General features: G+C 38.7%; 1 protein-coding gene across 1 annotated transcript in view; it reads left to right on the top strand.

Moving 5' to 3' along the window:
- Positions 1–20,101, top strand: part of NAV2 (neuron navigator 2) — a 219,736-nt gene that overhangs the window by 57,635 nt on the left and 142,000 nt on the right. Inside the window, 2 exon segments of the mRNA XM_010007437.1 lie at positions 4,268–4,385; positions 8,873–8,925. Of these exon segments, the coding sequence (XP_010005739.1) occupies positions 4,268–4,385; positions 8,873–8,925 (171 nt within the window).

Raw genomic sequence — 20,101 nt, 5'->3', positions numbered from 1 at the left:
TGCTGAACTTAAACATTTAGTGTTCCTACTGATTGGTAAGGGCCTTTTGCTTTACACACAGCTTTAGAATTTCGGGGTATTTTTGCTCTAAACTTCCGTACTTCGTGCAATAGTGTTTTAGCTATGACTCACTGTGTACTGAGTATTTCCAAAATCAATATATATCTGTAATGCCCTTAATTCAAACCTGAAGGGATCAGTCTTCACCTGTAACACTTCATTCAAACCCAATGGATTGGTGGGGAAGGGAGAGGGACGAGAGAAATGTTAAAAAAAGTCACATTTATATTTAATTTGTTCCCAGATAATTGGGTTCCTAAGATCATAGGCTACAGAGGGGAAAAAAAAACCCAAACACCACAAACAGCTGAGTCCACGTTTAACAAAAGCCAGAACTTAGAGCTGAGTTAAACATTAAACTGACTGATCTCGAGCACAAAGAACTGCTTATGGTGATAATGCCCACATCGTGTCCTTCACTTGATTTTATTAACTCAAATAATGAAGCTGCTTCCAAAGATATTCATGCTGTGTGAAATCACTGCAAAGTTCTAAAAGCCCATACTCATATATACAGTAAGGCAGTCTGTCTTTGGTTGTAGTGGATCCAATATTTCATATTGCAAGACTTCGGGGGATTTTTGTGGATTTTTTTTTTTATTATTATTTTTTTTTAAATCAGGTGACTCTTCAGGTTATTTTCATGTGAATATTCAAGTGTGACTTTGTAACCTGTTTGCTGAAAACACCTGAGGAACATTTGAAATTCATGTGCAGGGGCAGGCATATATGAATGGAAAGTTTCTCAGCAGTGTTTTCCTAGTTCTTTTATTATTGTTTCCCCAGCATTTACCTGCTTTTGAACATTTGAAAACATGATGTGCTTTGAAACATTTGTGATGTGTCTGGAAATAGCAGCCATTGTACACTTAGATGTTTTTTCACTTGTTTGTATGGAAAAGGAAAAGAAACATCAGGAATCGTATTTGTGCAGTTCATTACAAAGACTTGCAACAAACAGGTTTTGAAAACATCCTGGCAAGTTTCCATAGTTAGCTTAATATATGCCATAAAAATGAGCAGCATAAAGAACTACTACAATAAGCCTGACTAATACTGCATCCATAAAAATGCTTGTAAATATAAAGTCCAGTCAGTTTTAAAAAAAGAGAAGCATGTTATGCATGTTGCAAAATAATGTGATTTAATAAAGGTAATAACCTTTAATAATAATTAATAATAAAGGATAATCAACGGTTTATTATATCTGTATTTTCCTGCAAATGGCTTTCCTAATCAACTAGTGGAATAAAATAATATGCCACACCCTTAGTATACCCCAGACACAAATGTTTTCTCTGTACTGGTATGTGTTATTGATGCATTTAATGGAACATTTTATAATGAGCATAAAAACTCTGCTTTCAGTTCTGTTACCAAGCACAGACATTGACTTCAGCACAAAGTAGGATATTTTGCCAGAGGGAGTTTCTTGATGGGTTATGGGAGTCAGTGAATCAAAGAGTGGGTGTTGGAGGCTGTTTCAAGTTGTATCCTTTACTAGGAGGATTTGTTAGAGGAGTTTGCAACTTCTTTGGTGCAGTTCTGCTTATTTACCGGGTATGAATATCAGGTCTAGTGTTCCTGGATGCAGTACGAAACAGCTGCCAAACAGTGGTGTTGCAATACCAGCCGTGCTTTCTCCGTTATTTGACTTAAAAATCAATCCTCATTTGCTCTCAAGGTCTTGCTGGTGCTGTAATTTCAGGCTCTGCCAGGAGGGGTCTGCTCTGCCTCTCTTCTGTGTTGTATTAGCTCTAGGGCTGATCCAAGCATTTGCTTGATGATCTGCATCATGGCAACGATCCAAACTGGAACTGATGCGTCAAAGTGTAATCTTATATTTACTGGAAGTCCTTCTGTGATAGACATGGGCATTCATCACAGCCCTCCCATGAAAAGAAACTCGGTTATTGTGGTTGATAAGTTGATGGTCAGCGAAATCACAGTGATGGTGAAGGGGGGTGAGGGGACCCTTGCACTTGTGAAGTGGTTTTCAACCTGTTTCCTGACCTGTCTCGACTTGTAGATAAGCAATCTAGAACCGTGTGGCAGAAAAACAGGAGAAGTCTATCCTAGTTCCTTGAGGTTGTTGCACCTTTAAAAATGTCTTCCTGTTACGGAAAATGTTTTCTTGTAAAAGGAGTGAAGGAAAACAATGTCTGGTTTGTGCGAAGTGTGAAGGGTTTTGTTTTTTCCTTTTATTTTTTTTTCAATCAGCTAGGGAAATCAGTTGTGTACTTGGTGTTTATTTCAGTGAGCTGTTTTTCAGCTCTGGTTTTTTTCACGGAGGTGTTCCAGCACCTTTTTCTGTTCAAGTCTGTGACGCTGTTGGGACAGGAAATGCACATCCCCCTGTTCTGAAGATGAAAATAGGGGATATGTGATGGGGACATCTGTTTCAGATTTTGAGTGATTTGTTCATTGCTGCTAGCAGGAGTGTTTTACAGGTTTTTAAAAATTACAAATGAAGCCTTTTTTAACCGAAATCGCTCTAGTCAAAAAATATCTGTTCTTCATTTTATCATGTTAACATGGAATCAGCAAGTGCAAAAGGAGCTTGAAATTACAATCTTCATATTATATCCAGGTTCCTCTGTCCCATGTGGCAAATATTTGAGTTTTCAATTGGGCATCCCATGAAGGAGAAGGACATCAGCCTTTTAATTTTCAATGCAATGCTAAAGATGCTTCAGAAATAGTAGCCGTGGTTATACTTGCTGATATTAGTCAGTCAGTGATTTAAAGGGTCTGCATTTGTTGCATGATGATATTGGGGATTGCATAGCTCAGTAGTGAGGTGGTAGAAAAGGAATGGCTTTAAACCCATGTTTTGTTTCAGCCATGCTTTGTTAGCAGACAAAATCTGATTTTAGTGAGCATCATTTCCATCTGCCTCCTTAAGGCTGGGGATAGGAAGCTTCCTAGCCCAGGGATCACAACCCCAAGGGCTAGAGCCCCTCTCATTGTCCCCTTTTCTTCCCATCTATCAGTAGATGTGAAGGTAAAGAGTAGTGCTGGGCAATGCACAGGGAGAGCTTCTGGGCTTTTGGAGGCTGAATACTTGGTGCAGACATTTCCCTCCAAGTGAGTGGTTCAGTCACTTGTGTGAGGCATTTGTCATGAATACAGTGCTTTAATTTAACAAACAGACAAACAAACACCCCACTCCTCGGTGGTTTCTCAGAACTGTGGAGGACTGGCTCTAGAGAGCCCATCAACTCTACTCCTGCTTACTGGTAGACTGAATTGGGGTGAGTGTATCATGTGCTAGACACTCTTGAGAGAAGGGGTGAATCTTGAGATTCCTCTGGTTAGTTAAAGGTAAAATCCTGATATTTAGTTGGGTTTACTTGATTTCTTCAGAATATAAATAGATAGCATTAAAAAGGTCTTATCTTAAATGTTGTTCTATACAAAGGTCAGGAAATGTTATTTCATTCACAAGCAGAAATTCCTAATCAAGTACTTTTCCTGCTTTTGGTTACTTAGCATGAAAAGATTTATAAGTTTTCTGGTGATCTTGGATAAGCTGTTCTAGCATGTGGTGAGCAGTACTGATTGCAAATTCAAGAGAGATTTTGACTGCTTTGATTGTTTGGTTATCAGATCATATATTTTAAAATAAATCATCAGTTAGAAGTTTACATAAGAGATTAAAATCCATTTAATAGGCCTATTAACTTGTGAGATAGTTTCTTAGAATTGCTTGATTTTTAAGACCTTTAAAGGTTTGAGGGGTAATATAGGAAAGGAGTTTCCTCAAAATGAGATTGCTCTATGCTAACAGCTATCAGAAGTGGTTTGTGGAAAGAATCTAAAGTTTCTAAACAGATATAGAGGAAATGACAAAGGGAACATGCAAATAAATACTTGGGTGGAAACTGAAATCCCTTCTACACACTTGTTACTGCCATAGAATATTCAGTTGAGCACCTGATGCTCCATCCAAGCTGTAACCTGTTCTGGAGCTTCCTGTTGTCTTTTGGAAGCTTTGATGTCAGATTTCTGAATAAAAGGAGCCATAAAAAAATAAGCTGCATACTTGATCTGCACAATGCCTCGAATTTTAATGCTGTTGACTTGATTCAAAGAGCAAAGGAAGCAGTGGTCTTAAATCAGCCTCTCTGAGAGGAACAAAGAAATCCCAGTTTTCAGTTTAGTGTTATGACTTAAAATTCGTTTTTGTTTCTCTTTCTCCTAACAGATTTATACGGATTGGGCTAATCACTATCTGGCAAAATCTGGTCACAAGAGACTGATAAAGGATCTACAGCAAGATGTGACTGATGGAGTCTTGTTAGCTGAAATAATACAGGTTGTAGGTGAGTGACTTTCTTTTTTTTGTCCCAGGTATCCACCAACTTGCTCAGAAATTCACTATTTATCTTCTACATAAACACAGGGGTGGAAAATCCCATCAAACTGCATGGAATTATGCAGAAAATTTTCCTTCAGAGATTTGCTAATTAATTTGATGAAGCCATGTCTCAAAGCATAGTGGAAAACTATTATGTTGCTGGTAAGATCTCCTTATACAGCAAGATTGCTCCACACAACTGAATGTTAAAAAATCAAGTGATGAGGAAGGTTTTTTGGCTAGAATGCTATGAGCCTTCACTGTCTCTGTTTCTGATACCTGTGGGGGATTGGTCTGGACATAATTCACAGTGATACTGGCCTCCTGTGCTGAACATCCTCCCTCCAGTTGGATTTAGAAGATCCATATGTGCAGCTAGGAGAGGAAAAGGTATAAATTGTATGTGGCAGACAAAGAAACCTTTCATAATGCATTCCTAAATGAGGAAAAACGTTTGTCATTAGGGCAAATCTCAGATATAGGGCCAGTTCTACAAAGCCTTTAGTTCCCTCGGTTTGCACTAATATTTGTAAATAATGAAGGTTCTAAATAATTTTCCCCATTGGCCCCATGTGAAGTTACATATTTTCCCTCTTCCCTCGGGCCTGGATCCTTCATTAGTTCCTTCGGAGGCTCATCCATCTGGTACTTGGGATGCCACAAAACACATGCATGGACCAGTGGAGATTGATGGAATCGGGAAAGGCTGCTAATGGGAATTGGGACAACTATTGTCAGAAGCAAATCGACAGTTTTGACATGCAAATTAAGGAGACAGTAGTGAAGTAACAAGACATCAGTACATGCATATTTATATGTGCTTGAGATGGTGTAAATGAGCTCATGCTTTGATTTAAGGTACAAATCTGCAAGCCCTGTTCTCCAGTGAAATTGCAACGCATCCTTTCCAATAGCTTCACTAGAGCTGCCCTGAAATAAATACATCAAAAGAGATTTTGTTTCTGTGTTGTAGAGCAACAGTAGATCTCAGTAGCATCCTACAGACCCACCATGCTGCTACGGATGTATAAAAACAGGCCAGGAATGGATTGTGTGTTGATGGGTATTCACTGTGGGCAATGCTTCATCCTGAATTTGTTACCTATAAAAGAGAAGATGTTTGGAAGCCCAGGAGCAGTGAGGGGTTGATTCCTTTGGTACATCCCTAGCTCCTTTGTGTTAATGCTCATGTAGAAAAAGTCTCCTTGAGGACACATGTAAGAATACCCACCATCAAACTGTGAACTCAGTTGTACCAAGTGTTTAAGTGGAGCTGCTTGAGTACTGACGTGTGACAACTCATATGTAACTCAAATTACTCCCTCTAAGATACACAGAAATAATCTTGCTTACTGGTTTTGCTTTGATTCCCCTTTTTATGTTTTTCAGCCATTCTCAGAGCTGCCTTTTGGCTAGTATTTAAGTTTAGGTCTGCAAGCTTTCAAAAGTTCACATGCAACATGAAGGAGGTCGTTTTCAGATAGTGTTTTCCATGTGAAAGAAAGTTCATATTTAAACATTCTCAGTTTAATCCTCCAAACTAACAGTGAAGAATAAGTCATTTGTATCTGCTGTGGATGGCCCTGGGCACACTGCATCTCACTGTCACAAAGATGGTGATAACTTTCACACCTAGAAACAGCTTTAACTGGAGCCTGCCAAATTCAAGCTTTTACAAGACCGTGCACTAAGAAAGCATCCTGCAGTGCAGGAGAAGCTTCTCTTCTTTATGTTATGGTGTGCTCTGGTTAAAAGCAAGCATGAAGATCCTTCCTCCTTTTTGTCATGTGCCTGGGGTATCTGGAGATTTCCCAAAGCCATCAAAATTTATTCAGGTTTAATTATTAATGATACAATTTTTCTTGTGTTCCCCATCTGAGATTTACATCACAGATGTTGAATCTTGAAATACTACTGAATATCTAAAGCTGGAAAGAGAATGACTGTGATTTTTTTAAAAACTGAAATGAAGACTCCGTAAGAGTTGATGATTATGCAGAGACAGTGATCCAGATCCCTTCTGCTTACCTTTCTTGGCTGAAATAGCTGCATATTTAAACAGAAAATTTTAAAATTAATAGCAACTAGGTAGTTCTTCTACCTTACCATCCAAACAAGGAGCAAATCTAAAGAGACATGAAACAAAACATCACTGTATTTGACTTCAGAAGAGATAATCTTCAGACTTCAAAACTGCTAGTGATAATGCAGAAGCATTTTATTATGACAGGTTTTTTTTTTCTATTTGCAAGTCAATTAAAATGCATTCATAGCAGTCTGGTTTATTTCAGTTGAAAATTTATGAGTCTGTAAAAGAATATGTACATAATGCTTGCTTTAGTAATGCCATATAAGCACAGAAGCTATATTTAAATTCATGAATTCAGATAGTGGCTCTGTGTATGCTCTGGAATTGGTAGTATATTGAATTGTCAGTTGGTTTCCTGTGAGAACCTTTAATTTTCAAGACTTAGGATCAATGCTAAAATAGGATGTTTTGTGGAGTATTTTAATTGATTGGATACAACCAAAGTGACATCAGATACAAAAGCTGTGGCTTTATAAATAGGGATGCAGACATTATGTTATTGTTAAATACTTAGCTGAATAAAAGTTCCAATAAGAAATACAATGTGCACATCAGTGTTGTGCTGGGCAATTAATACACCATTGTAGGAGCTGATGGGCATGTTATAGTGACAGAAAAAGGTAAGGTGGCTTTTCATCTTCACTTGCCATTAATCTTCCCATGTTACAGCAGGGGGTATTTGTTAGTTTAATGGGGTTAAGCTTTAGTGTACAGCCCTAGAACCAAGCTTGCCCTCCAAGCCTGTAGCAATGGCCACAAATTGTAGAAGTGCTGAGTAAATATTTTGTGTCTATGTTTGCTTAGTTAAAAAAACACTTCAGTCAAGTGCTGTGTGGTAGCTGAATCTTTGAAACAAGTTAGTAACAGGCAGTTTCAAGTAGGTGAGTCTAGATAGTTTGCATACAAGAGCTTGAAAGGAGCCAAGTAATATGCTTGATGGTTTGATACCATTGGTTTTAAATACTTTGTGTAACATTTTGGAAGTTCTAGCAGACTAGGGAAGAACATACTATTTTTTAGGGAAGATAAAATTATTTGGGTTGTTAGAAGTAACTCTGTACATGTGTCCCAGACAAGGGAAAACTCATTCAGAAATTCATTAGTCTCCTTTCAAGTAATAATTATATACCATGTGAGTTTATAGGAACACAGCTATCAGTTTTTTCATGTATTATAAATTTAATTGATAGAGATACTGCATGACACTAAACTGAGATATAGTAAATATTAAAAGATGGATGCATAGGATTTGTAAATGGGATTTAAAGTAATATTATTAATTTCTGTATAACCAAATCTGAGGTTGCATTCCTGAAAGAAATGTGTGGTCTTTGTGTGTAAATGCTGATAGACCACTCTGAGGAACAGTAGAGCGGCTTCAGCTGCAGCCTTTTTCAGAATAGCCTCAATTCTTCAGTGTATCACTGTGGCATGAAGGTCTGCTGTGACACTTAGATGTGTAAAGAGTATCGGGCAAGAGTGACATTGTTACTTCTTTGTTTAACGTTGTTATGACTCCTCTTGGAATACTGTGCCAAATTTGATACTCCTAACTGAAGGTGGAAAATACAGCTTTTTATATAAGAATCAATGGGCAGCGAATCTGCGTGATTCATCAGATGGGATCTGAGTGCCTACCTTTATGAGAGTGAAAAAGCTGTGGGAAAACTAAAATGAACTATGATTATAATTAGTTCTGCAGCCTAGCACAGAAGTCATTTCAGGGCCAAGACTGAAATGTGAGTCTGAGCTAACTAAGACTCTAAGGCAAACATTTAACCACCTCAACACCATTATTTTGCTTGGGACTTCAAAGACTGAAGCTGTATCTTTTTCTGCAAGTTACAGTGCATGGAAGCCATGGAAGCTGGAAAAGTAGGCTTGTGGTTTGTGCTATATGAAATGAATAATTAAAAAAAAAATAATTGTTAATCATAAATTACCTATCTAGATTTAAAATAGACTCACTTTACAAGCAAATCAACTGACATGCAAGCATCTATAGCTGTGTAGCGTTCGGTTTTCCACCCAGCAGTGATTCAATTTCCAGAGTTTGTGTCTTTTTTTGTAGTTTAAAGGAGTCACCCGTCACTGTACAAGATGTTGTCAGACCAGTTGTTTTCTGCTCCCAGCTGTCTCTGGAGGCATGACCCACTAGAAAACACTCAGCTGCTTTTTTTTTTTTTTTTTTTGATGAGTCTCAGTGTTTCACACATGCACTTTGACTTGACAACTACAATCTGAGACCCCTTTATTTAGCCAGCAGCAAGTGCTCTAGTGGAATAGTTGGAAGCAAGTGGACTAGTTGGAATAAACATCCTTGGGACAGTGTTTTGCTTTATTTCCTCTTTTTTGCTTTTCAGCAAATGAGAAGATTGAAGACATCAATGGCTGCCCAAAAAATAGGTCTCAAATGGTAAGTAGTAAAGCAGTCTGTTGTTTCTGGATACCTGGCTGGATATTGAGTGAGAGTGAGTGACTTCAGTGTTTGAGACTTTTAATCACTATTTTTAATTAGTGAGAGCGAAGGTATGATCTGGAGAATATTAATATTACAGTGCTTTGCCTGTTGTACTTCAGAATAGTTGAATTAGGCCTTATCATTTATCACATAATTACAATCAATGTTACTCCTACATTGGTATTTTGTGCTTCTGAAATATCACATCGTTAGTCAGGAATACAGAAACATAAAAGTTGTTCCTGTATATAGGCAGTAGTACTGCAAAACCAGAATTAGATATTTATTTTAAAGTTGGATTAAAAGTCCTTGTATCCTTTGAAAAGAAACAAAATTAATTAGTAATACACAATAAATGAAAAAATTTCAAACTGCAAACTTCATGAAGGTTTACCTGTGCTGCTTGGTTTTGACTGGGAAGTTTTAATTTGTAAAAGAGGTTGTTTTGTATCTTGTTTGTACATACTGCTTAAAACTGAAGAACCAAAAATTAGTGCAGTAACATTAAAAGCACCTTCAGAGTATGTCTGCTGTGAGTACTGGTGAAGCTAAAATTATAAGCAGAACTGTGCTGAGGATGCAAATAATACGTTTTCAAAATGCATCCTAAGTGTTTAAAACTTATGATCTTTTAAAGAAAGTTATTTTCTTCTGTATCTTGAGAAAAAACCCCTTATTTTACAATATAAGTTCCAAAATGTCCCCTTTGCATTGCAGATGCTCCCTGTGGGGTGTGTGCCTACCTGTTCCTTGTCTAAAGCTATTTTAATGTTCTTCATTTTCATTATTCTGTTTCCAACTGCCCCAACCTAAAGGAAAGATTAAAGATTTGTTGAGAGTTTGCCATCTTAAGGCAGAAACCACACTGTTTTCTGCTATTCTGTTTTGGTTTCATGTTGTTTCTTGGAAGTTACCAACCCTACTGAAACCCACAGAGCAAAGGCTCCCTAAAAAGAAAAACATCTAAAAAGATTGATCATTGCTACTTTTTACTGCTTTGAAGAGGTAGGTTGCTATTCTTGCTGTAGCCACAGCAGCTGTCTGGGTTATAAATAATTGAGGAAATTTTGACAATTACTATAATTTAATGTTCCACAAGTGTATGGTAAGAACTGAATTTTATTCAGGACTGGAATCTATAATGAATTCCAGGACATCGTAGCTTAAAGTCATGTTAAGTCATTCTTCTCAGGGAAGAGCATCATTGTTCTGTTGGGTGGTTGGATGCACACTGCAGGGTGCTTGGAGATGTCAGGTCTGGTTATGTGCAGAGGGCATGTGCTGCATCAGGAGTTAGGAAGAATGCTGGAAAGTTTGCTCTGTGCTGCCTCCTCTGAGGTTCCCATGATATTCTGGCTGCTTGTCCAGGAGCAGGCTATGCTTTTATTAAGTGTACATGCTTATAGAGCTCTTCATCATCTTACAGGAGAGGTACTAGGGCAAGAACATCAATATCCTCACAGAGGCTGGGTTCACACAAGTGCTTGTAGTGTTCAAGGGGACAGCTCTCCTCCAGGTCTCCTGCATTCAGCAAAAATGCATATGTTGCAATGCTTTTGGATTTTGTTGTTGATTATTGTGTTTTTTTTAAGCTACAGTGGTCTTCATCCTTTGCAGTTTAATGCACTTCCCAGTTAATGTAGCTTACAACCATTCTCCAGAGTGTGCGAGCTGGTGTTTGTGTCTAGTGCTTCTGGTTCAGAGAGGTGGCAGAGGCAAAGCTACCTAGTCAGTTCAAGCACTCAACTAGGTGATGTCTTATTTTTTCAAATTAACCTTTAGTTTCCAGATGTCCATACCTATATTGTGATGTCTCTAAGGTAGGCATCTCAGATGACGAGATTTAGGAAAAAAAAATTTAAAAGGCACCATAAATGAAGATCTAATTTTGCTCCCAGGGAAGTGGTTGAGTCACCGTCCCTGGAGCTGTTTAAAAGATGTGTATATGTGGAGCCTGGGGACACGGTCAGTGGTAGACTTACAGTGTGCTACAGGAAAAGTTGGACTAGGTGATCTTAAAGGTCTTTTTCAATCAAAATGATTCCATGATTAAATATAAATACAACAGAGTTTAAAGAGAAGTCCTCTACCATCGCCTTTCCCCTTGTGGCAGTTATCTCATTTGGAGACTCAAGATTCCCTGAGCAGAGACACATGTGAGCTGAATGGTGAAGAACCAGCTCAGATCCAGCCAGATGTGTCAGTTTAGAAAGCTGGACCAAATCTATGCCTTCCAAGCCCATTAAAGGGGGTGTGAAAGCAATTATGTTGGCTTCCATGGGGCACAGTCCTAAGATAGCAAAACCTGCCAAACCTTAGAGAGCTCAACACGGAGCCAGATCAGGTCCCTGCATTGCTGTTGTTCCTATTGCTACAGTGTTGGAGAGCATCATACAAATTTGCCCAAATTGAGCCTTAGAGACAGCTTGGGCTGTCAGGCTTAAAGCCAGTGCTAATAATAAGCCTTGTCAAATGAAGGTTAGTACTGAAGAACCATTTGAGACCATCAGGGCTTATCAACCTAGTCCAAATGCCAGAAATGACATGACAAGGACCCCCACTGCCTCCATGAAAAATCACTTTGGTGAGAACCTGTCCCTCCTCATCATCTTGTCTGGGTTTCTCTGCTGTGGGGAGTATCCCTGTCTTCCTTTGCTCCCAGATAAGTTGGCTGGCTTCTATATAATCTATTGTAGACTAGTCTATATCTTGTCCTCTGCGTAAGACCTATTTCAGGGATTTTTTTTCCCCAAACCTCTATGTTTTTGTACTGTAGATATTCTGTTAAACAAAAGCCTGCAATTGTGCTGATGAGTTCCAGCTGGCAAGCAGAAAATCCTGTGGTTAACAGAGGATGTAGTAGTATGGAGCGTGGGCTCTGGGGCCAAGAAGATTCAAAGACTGTCACCACAACTGCATTTGGGTTTTTAGAATGAAGCACAAGAAAATATTGGCATGGTTCTTGGTAACTGAGTGAAGGAGAGTAAAACATGACCAGTTTAATGTCTTAGATGCTTCTGAAAAAAGTCTGAGATCAATAAGCCTGAGGAGGGCTATCTCTGTTATTATTTTATATATATGTACATATTTTTAAAAGGGCGTGTATATACACATATGTGTGTGTATATCCATATATATCTATTTTAGAAGATATCTAAAAATATGGACCTCTTGCTTTTCTCCCCTTCTTTACTTTCCTTCCCTTTGTTGCTTTCTGTCCCTCTCAGTTTGGGGATGATATTAGAGCTCAGGATTTGGCATCCTGCAGAATCTGGGCTTTAGAATAGTGTAGAATATTCTTATTGATGTAGGTGTCTTTGTGAGTGCTGAATATTACCTATTGTAAAAAGGGTTCGTGTCACTTGTATTTGCAAAATGATAATGTAAACAAACAAAAATAGTGTATGTAAGTGAGTTAAATGCAGATATCAAGTGCATTGGCAGCCTGTAGAAAACTTGTTCTATAGGGGCTGTGTTCTGTGGAGAAATACATGGTGTAAAACGGTCACAGATTTTGAAAGAAGTTTCACGGCAACATTTTGGCACATTTGGGCAGCTGAGCATTTTATGATCTTGTGAATTCATACATCCTTTTTGCACAGCACAACAAGGAGGGACAGAGAAGGATGTTGTTCTGTTACCAGTTGCATGCAAATAAAAAAACATAACAGACAAGATAATGATAAAGATTAGATGATATAAGAAAAAGGCAAAGAACAAGGTGTTTGGAAGATCAGAGCATTAATGTGGAGAGCAAGGGGAAGGAAAGAGAAGAATCCTTATCAGCTGGAGAAGCAGTGACTGGGGAGCTAGCTGAGTAAAGGAAGTTAATTTTGAAAACATGGATTCGAAGACAAAGGAGAGAGGAGATATTTGCCAACAAAAGGGTGTGTTGGTGGACATAGATGATGGTTGAAACACAACTGAAAATGGGATTTGTAGAAGGGATAGAAGAAGTAGCAGCACTGTGTTTTATAGGAGAAGTGGAGGGGTTTTGCCACTTTGAATGTAAAGGTAAGAAATACTGAATGTGGCAGTGGAAAGAGATAAAGTGTTTCTCTAGGTACATTTAAGAAAAAGTGTGAGAAGAAACTAATGAGAATTTTTTTTTTATTTTTTTTTTTGCAAGGCTCAGTAAGTTAAAAAAAATAAAAATCACAGATTATAGTACACTAGAAAGAATTTAACTGTTAGGTGTGAAAGTCTGAGGAGTGATACTGTGTTAGCCCTGCTAGTGAAGCCTGAGTGAAGAGCAGGCAGTGGCAAAGCTGTCAGTGCTGGAGGGAAGAGGATGGGAGAAGCTGGAGGTGGGTAAACCAGACTCTCATCTACCCACACTAAGCCTGGGGAAGTTGTGGGACACCCAAGACAAGAATTTGGAGCAAGAGAAAGGAACTCAGGCTGAACCAACACCACAGTTCCCTCCTATAAATAGAGTAGGAAATAACTGTGGTTCTCCTGTGGGTTTGTGGCTGGGTTTTATTAGTTTCAAGGATGATCACTTGTGTATGTAAGTACCTGTGTTAACAAATAACAAAGAGGAGGTATTCATTTTTGTCATCTGTAGACCAGAAGGTTTTCAAGAATCATCCCTTTCTGATGCAGACATCAAGCTGTACTAGGAAGATAATACTGTTCAGTCTTGCTACTACTGTTTGTCTTGCAAATGTAAAGAATCTTGTAGTGCAACATGGGTCAGAGCCTGGATTTCTTCCCAAGCGATTTATGGAAGTCAATCTGAAAGCTATGTTTTCAATATGTTCCCTTTGTTTGCAAGGAAACCTTACTCCAGTGAGGGTAATTTTACTATTACTTTAATATTTGACTTATTTCTTGTTAAGTGAAGAGGAGCTCTTCTGTAACATATGGGTCACTCAAAGTCAAAGAACAGTTTGTGTGAAAATTCTCCAGCCTGGCAGGGACCCTGGCCTTGAAGTGAGCAGTACTGGGAGCTTAATTCATTTGTTAGAGCTGAGTGTCCTCTTCCCTCCTCAGTGTGACCCTTGCCAGCTCCATCCCCTGCTTTGTTAATTTATTTATTTTTTTTGAGATGTTGAAATACTCATTACTCTTTGTGTGTATGGCACATGCTATACATAGTTCTGTGCCATTTTTTTCAAGAATAGAGATAGTAAATGTGAATGCAGGTGTGATATGGCCCATACCTAAAGGAAACCATCTGTATCACTTGAGCAGCTAACTATGTATGTGTATTATCCACCAAGTGGGTAAGCTGATGTGTTCTGAAAGAAAAAAATATAAAATGAATTTAAATATTCTTAATGACTTGTATTTTTCTCATGGAACGTAATTCTTTCTTTGCTCTTCAAGGGCAGGCATCCACTTTAACCCACTTCTCTAAACATTTTGAGCATTTTTATCCACCCAGTGCTGCCTAAGCAGTGCCATAGCTAGCTGCAGTAACTTGGCAAGGTTGGAGCTCCAAACCCCTCTGGGTTGGTGGGGCTGAAGTCTGGTTGATCGGCCGCCCGTTCCCCAGAGCCGAGGAGGACTCTGCTGCCTGGGCATGTGCTGCTAATTCAGGAGAGCAGCTCTGCCAGGAAGATCAAAAGCATCACAAGCATTATTTATTTCTTTTTCTACTCCTCTGCAAATTCTTGGCATAGGAGTTTTGGACACATATCCCAGTGGTTAAATATAGCCATGTATTTTGAAGTCATCCTACCCCAAGGTTGTTCTGAGCAATGTAGTAAAAGGAACTTTTCTGTCTTCTGATGAGCCTTCCCCCTGCTTTGCCTGGGGAGTTTGTATCTTACTGTCAGTGTATGTTTAGAAACGTAATCTGTTTTAATGTTGTTATAGCAACAAATGGGTATCTTTTGACCTTAGCCCATGGTGTGTTTCCTCCCTGCTGAAGGTTGGCTGGAGGGGCCGAGGTTCCCCGGAGCTGTGCCAGCGCGGGTGGGCGCCAGCTCCGCTCCTTCTGCCCAGGCACTTGGCCAAGTGTTGAGTTCAGCAACACGTACAGCACTTTCTCTAGGTGCCCTGTGCTTCTCTTGATCATGTATGAACCTGCGTTGACATGTAGTCAAGAATGATTTACTACAGAAGTGATCTGCCAGGTTGCTTGCACTTAGATGTCCTTCTTCCTCACTTTATAATGACTGCTGCTCCTAGATAAGATTTGGTTCGCTGTTTTATGGTGGGTTTTTTTCCAGAGATCAGACTGTTGTTATGCCACCATGCTCACCATTTGTGGTCTGTTATCAGTGAGACAGCCTGGTTGGATCATAGGTTTCTGTGTTGCAGAGCTTGCAGTTGGAATAAAACCACAAGCTGTCCCCTCTCCTCCATCACCCACTGTAGAAAATAATATGATAAATAGAGTCAGACTGTGTCAGGAAAGGCAAATACAAACATCTCCCTACCAAAAGGCCTGGTAAAGTGTCACTGAACAGGTATTTATTTAATTTCTGGAGAGAAAGACATCTAAAACTCTTGAGAGTGGAGAGATGAGAGATCAGGCAGTTTGTGCATGCTGTCCATTCACAGTAGAGCAAAACTATATATTAAACACAAATATGACTAATTTCTCTGTCATCTTTATAATGTAAGAATTAAAGCTGTTTACATGACACTTTCTTCTGGTGCCCAAATCGTTTTTCTTTCTACAGCATATGTAGTACTACTCCTCTTTTCACTCTTGAGTATGTGAAACAGATCATAACTTTTACAAAGGATTCTACAGCCCAGGGAAATATGTCTTGTAATAGATCTTTGATTTCCAGCCATGGCTTATACACTGTAGCTGTGTGCTAATGGTTAATTCATTAGTCTGTGAAGGTAATACATATCCAGAAAAGTTTATTATTTTGCTTTTTATGTGGGATTATTTTTATATCTTTAATATCTGAGCTAAACTATTGCTCTTGTTCTAAGGAATTCTGCAGGAGAATTTCAGTAGGAGATGTTATCCAGGATGCAGGTGCAAGGAAGGAGGGGGCACATATGTGTTGGTGTCCCTCCAGCCACCAGAATAAATCAGCTGGGAACAGGTGAAGCTGTGACCCTTGAGACTTGAGACATAAGTATGTGTGTCAGCCAGGGTGAAGGGGGAGCACTGGGCTTGGGAAAGGGCTGCACTGGTAGCTTCCTGGGAAGGGAGCTTTTTTAGAAAGGGACAACTGTTAGCAACTGTGTTGCAGGAGCTCCTTTGCATGACACAGCCATGAGATGTCCATTGCCACTTCTTTAGTTAGTGTTTGAATAAATGAAACCAGGTTGTTGGCTGGTGTTCCCTCAGCCCACTCACAGGAACTGAGAGTCTGGAATTTCTTTGCATTAGATATTGGTAGGCTATTTTATTTCTATAACTAAACATTAAATAGGGTGCTGCAGTGTTAATAGGAAAGTCTTTTCTGAGGTGAAATCTCTGATTGTGGGAAAAATATTCTATGTAGCTCTTTCTACAAGGGTTTGGTTAAATTCTGGGTTCCTGATGCCAGTTCAAGTAAATGATGGAGAGTCTTCAGCACTGGAGCTAGGAAATTCAACAGGGTACAAGAGCCAGCACTTACTGCCTTGAGGGGTTTTAGTGTCAGTCCTTCCTTCAACCATTTATGCTCTTTTAAAAATACTGTTTTATGTAGAATTCAAGGATGTTTCGAGAAGTCCATCATCAGTAGATACTGATTACATTTTATATTAAGTATCATCTGCACAGCACTAGAAACATAACTTTCCAGTCTGGAAGCCCCGGGTAGGAAAGGGTCTCCAATGAACAAGCAGGGAAGGTGGAAATGAAGCATTCATGGGACTTGTTATGTATTTACTGAGCACAGTCATGGTTTCTCTCCATCTGTTCTTGGTTTGAGTTATACATAAGCAGATATTTAGTGCCAATATCATACAGGTAATGTGGTATGTGCCACAACCTAGTCAAGTGTCTATTGAGACCAGGGAAGAGCTTAATCTCTATTCTAAATTAATGATTCTCCAGAGGCAGGATACTCTGTTGATACTTGTTTTGCAAAGCTGAACTACTTGTTACTTAACTAATCATAATTTAGGTCGTTTTGAGATTTCAAATTACACGTAAACTATCCACTTCAACATTTCAAATATATTTAAGGCCTGATCCAAAAATAATATTCCCAGGGCTATTTTTCAAAGAAATTAACCTTTACTTTTTCTTTCTTTTTTTTTTTTTTTTTTTTTTTTTTTTTTTTTTTTTTTTTTCCAATAGAAATTTTCTTTTTTAATTATACATAAGCAGATATTTAGTGCCAATATCATACAGGTAATGTGGTATGTGCCACAACCTAGTCAAGTGTCTATTGAGACCAGGGAAGAGCTTAATCTCTATCCTAAATTAATGATTCTCCAGAGGCAGGATACTCTGTTGATACTTGTTTTGCAAAGCTGAACTACTTGTTACTTAACTAATCATAATTTAGGTCGTTTTGAGATTTCAAATTACACGTAAACTATCCACTTCAACATTTCAAATATATTTAAGGCCTGATCCAAAAATAATATTCCCAGGGCTATTTTTCAAAAAAATTAACCTTTTTTTTTTTTTTTTTTTTTTTTTTTTTCTCTCCATAGGAAAGTTTCAGTTTTGAATAAACAAACCTGAAAAAGCCCTGAAAAGCTGAATTTCAAAATAAAGAAAATAAAGAATTTCTGCAACTCTTCCATCTGCCTCTCCCAGATCAGATTAGCTTTGGCAAGCCTTGGGAGTCATGCAGAATTGCCTGAAACCATCCAGAATCAAAAAACACCCTTTGAATGATCTTTGCTGTGATCAGAAATCTTGGCCATTATGAATCACAGCTTTTTCTCTGGTGCTTTCTGCCCCCTTTTCTATTTGTATTGGGCATAATTGGAATGGACATTCAATATTTGACCCATTATTTCCAGAGGAAAAGTTGAGGCACAGGAAAGCTAAGGTTTTACCCAGGGTCACAGAGAAGGGGATGCAAAAGATGAGGCCAGGTTTCTAGCCTTAGGTTAGTGCCCCAAGTGACCTTTTCTTTAAAAAACCAAAATAATGCAATTGTCAATTCTTGACATACATGTGAAGAACCTATTCTAATAGATTTTGGTTTCTGTGGCTTCAGAATTTGGGTGAGCTTCATTTGCCCTTATTACATATCCATCAAGTTCTGTCAAAACCCTGAGACTTCAGTCTGAGATGCATTTTTATCCCAATAGTTGGGAGTAGCATGTGAACACTCAGATCAATGCATTGTTTTATTTTAAAATATATACATTTTGGTTAGGATAAGTACAAATGAAGATTTATTTCAAGCAAAGTAATAATAGTATTTCTATAATTCTGGGGAAAATGAAGTTTGCAATTTTGCCTTGGAGTTCCTTATATATAATTATGTTTAGGAAAATGTTCACATGAGACATTATTTCAGGGGAGAATCCCCCTCCCACAAAATTCCAGCATTTTGAGGATTGTCAGTGTAATGACTTAAGGTTTTAAAGCTCTTCCTACACTTTTGAGTGTAAAAGCTTGATCTGAAAATACAGACAAGGAATACATTTTGCCTTGAACAGCTTGTTGTAAACAGCTTGTGTTGGGCTCTTTCCTTGCCTTGTACATTGCATGTGAGGTCTGCTGGAATATTGCATAACTTGAAATTTTTTTTGTATTAAATCAATCTCATTTTTCTCCTTTGAAAACTAATATCCTGCCCATAACATGGAGCCTCAAGTTAAATGGAAAGCCCTGGTTTCAATATAAGTAGTGGTTTTTCTGGATAAGCTCATAAAAACGCCACATCCATCACTGTAGAACGTTGGGAGCAGAGGTCTTGCATCATAACATGAGAAACTTCCCATGGTTTCTATGTGAGAGAGCCTACAGTAAGTTTAATTCTCATTTTTGTTTGAGAAAAATGTCTGTGTCTGTCACAAGGGCAGCACTGCTTGGAGTTTACCCTGTGTATTTGACTTGGCAGAGTTGGATGCACAGCTTTGGCTCTCAACATTTTCCACATTCAATCTTAATTCAACATGTATCAGTGCCCACCTGTGAGTCTCCATTTACAGGCTACAGGATGGGGATATTTGTTTTGGGGTTTTTTGTTCTGCTCATACAGGCCAGGGCATGTTTCCCAGCTCTTTTCCTTTCTAGCACTGACAAGAATAGAAATGGAAATTGTTGTTATGTGACAAATGCAAATACTCATATGGGTCTGGTGGCCAGTGTTGTTGGAAGTGCCTGGTTCCTGTAGGATATTTTTGAGAATGGAGGGAAATCTGAATAATATACCTGGGAAAGTCATAGTGAAATGAGAAGTAAATGAATGTATTCTGATCCAGATGAATTAATTCAGTGAAGCTGTTAAATTTGTGTGTACTTGAGTTTCATGTGTGTAGATGCTAAGAATGAGTGAGGAGTGTGCAGGTCCTGTGGGAATGAAAACAATGATGTGCAATCATGTCCTTTGCAGAAGTACTTAGAAATCAATAAATATGTGTGACCACTAGCTTCTAATCTTGCTTTTCCAGCAAGAGGCTGTTGGTCTTACTGGTCCAACAAAGCAACTGCTGCTTCCAGAGGCTGCTCTGAAAGTTATGCATGTGCAAGACTTAGCCATCATGCCTTCTGCTCCCATCTTGCCAGGCAGCAAATGCCACCCAGAGATTCATGTTGCAGAGGAAACTTTCAGGTAGCTGACTGGAACAGGCATTTTACTTCAGTGAATGTGAGAATGGGAGCTGTGGCACGTGATATGTTATGTGCACACAGAAGTTTAATTGTGTGGGATTTTATTTGTTCATATAAATATTTATAAGAAAGGAGGAGGAGCCCCCAGAGAAAGGGCTGCCCACTGGGTATGGGCTCAGCTGCTCTGAGTTGATATTTTGGGACATTTGAGAGTAAATATCCATCCTGTAGGTTGTGGGACAGGTAATGCACTTTCATAGTTGACTGTACCTGAAACAGTTTGTATGTAGTGACTCAAAATTTCAAATTCATCTGGAGCTTTTGGCCAGAAAGGGTAACAAAACCAGGCTCAGTTTTGGACACTGCTGGTAATGTGTCTGAGATAACCACTGTGGCAGGCCTTGGTTTTCCTTCTCCTTTTGCACAGCTTTCCTCTATTTAGGGTAGGTGGAAAATGAGAGTATCCAACTGCCATCATTCCTG

The sequence above is a fragment of the Chaetura pelagica genome, unplaced genomic scaffold (assembly GCF_000747805.2).
Source record: "Chaetura pelagica isolate M959 unplaced genomic scaffold, ChaPel_1.0 scaffold401, whole genome shotgun sequence".
In the NCBI taxonomy this organism is placed as follows: Eukaryota; Metazoa; Chordata; class Aves; order Apodiformes; family Apodidae; genus Chaetura; species Chaetura pelagica.
Note: the sequence above shows the minus strand (reverse complement) of the source record. Positions and strands in the feature narration are given on the sequence as shown.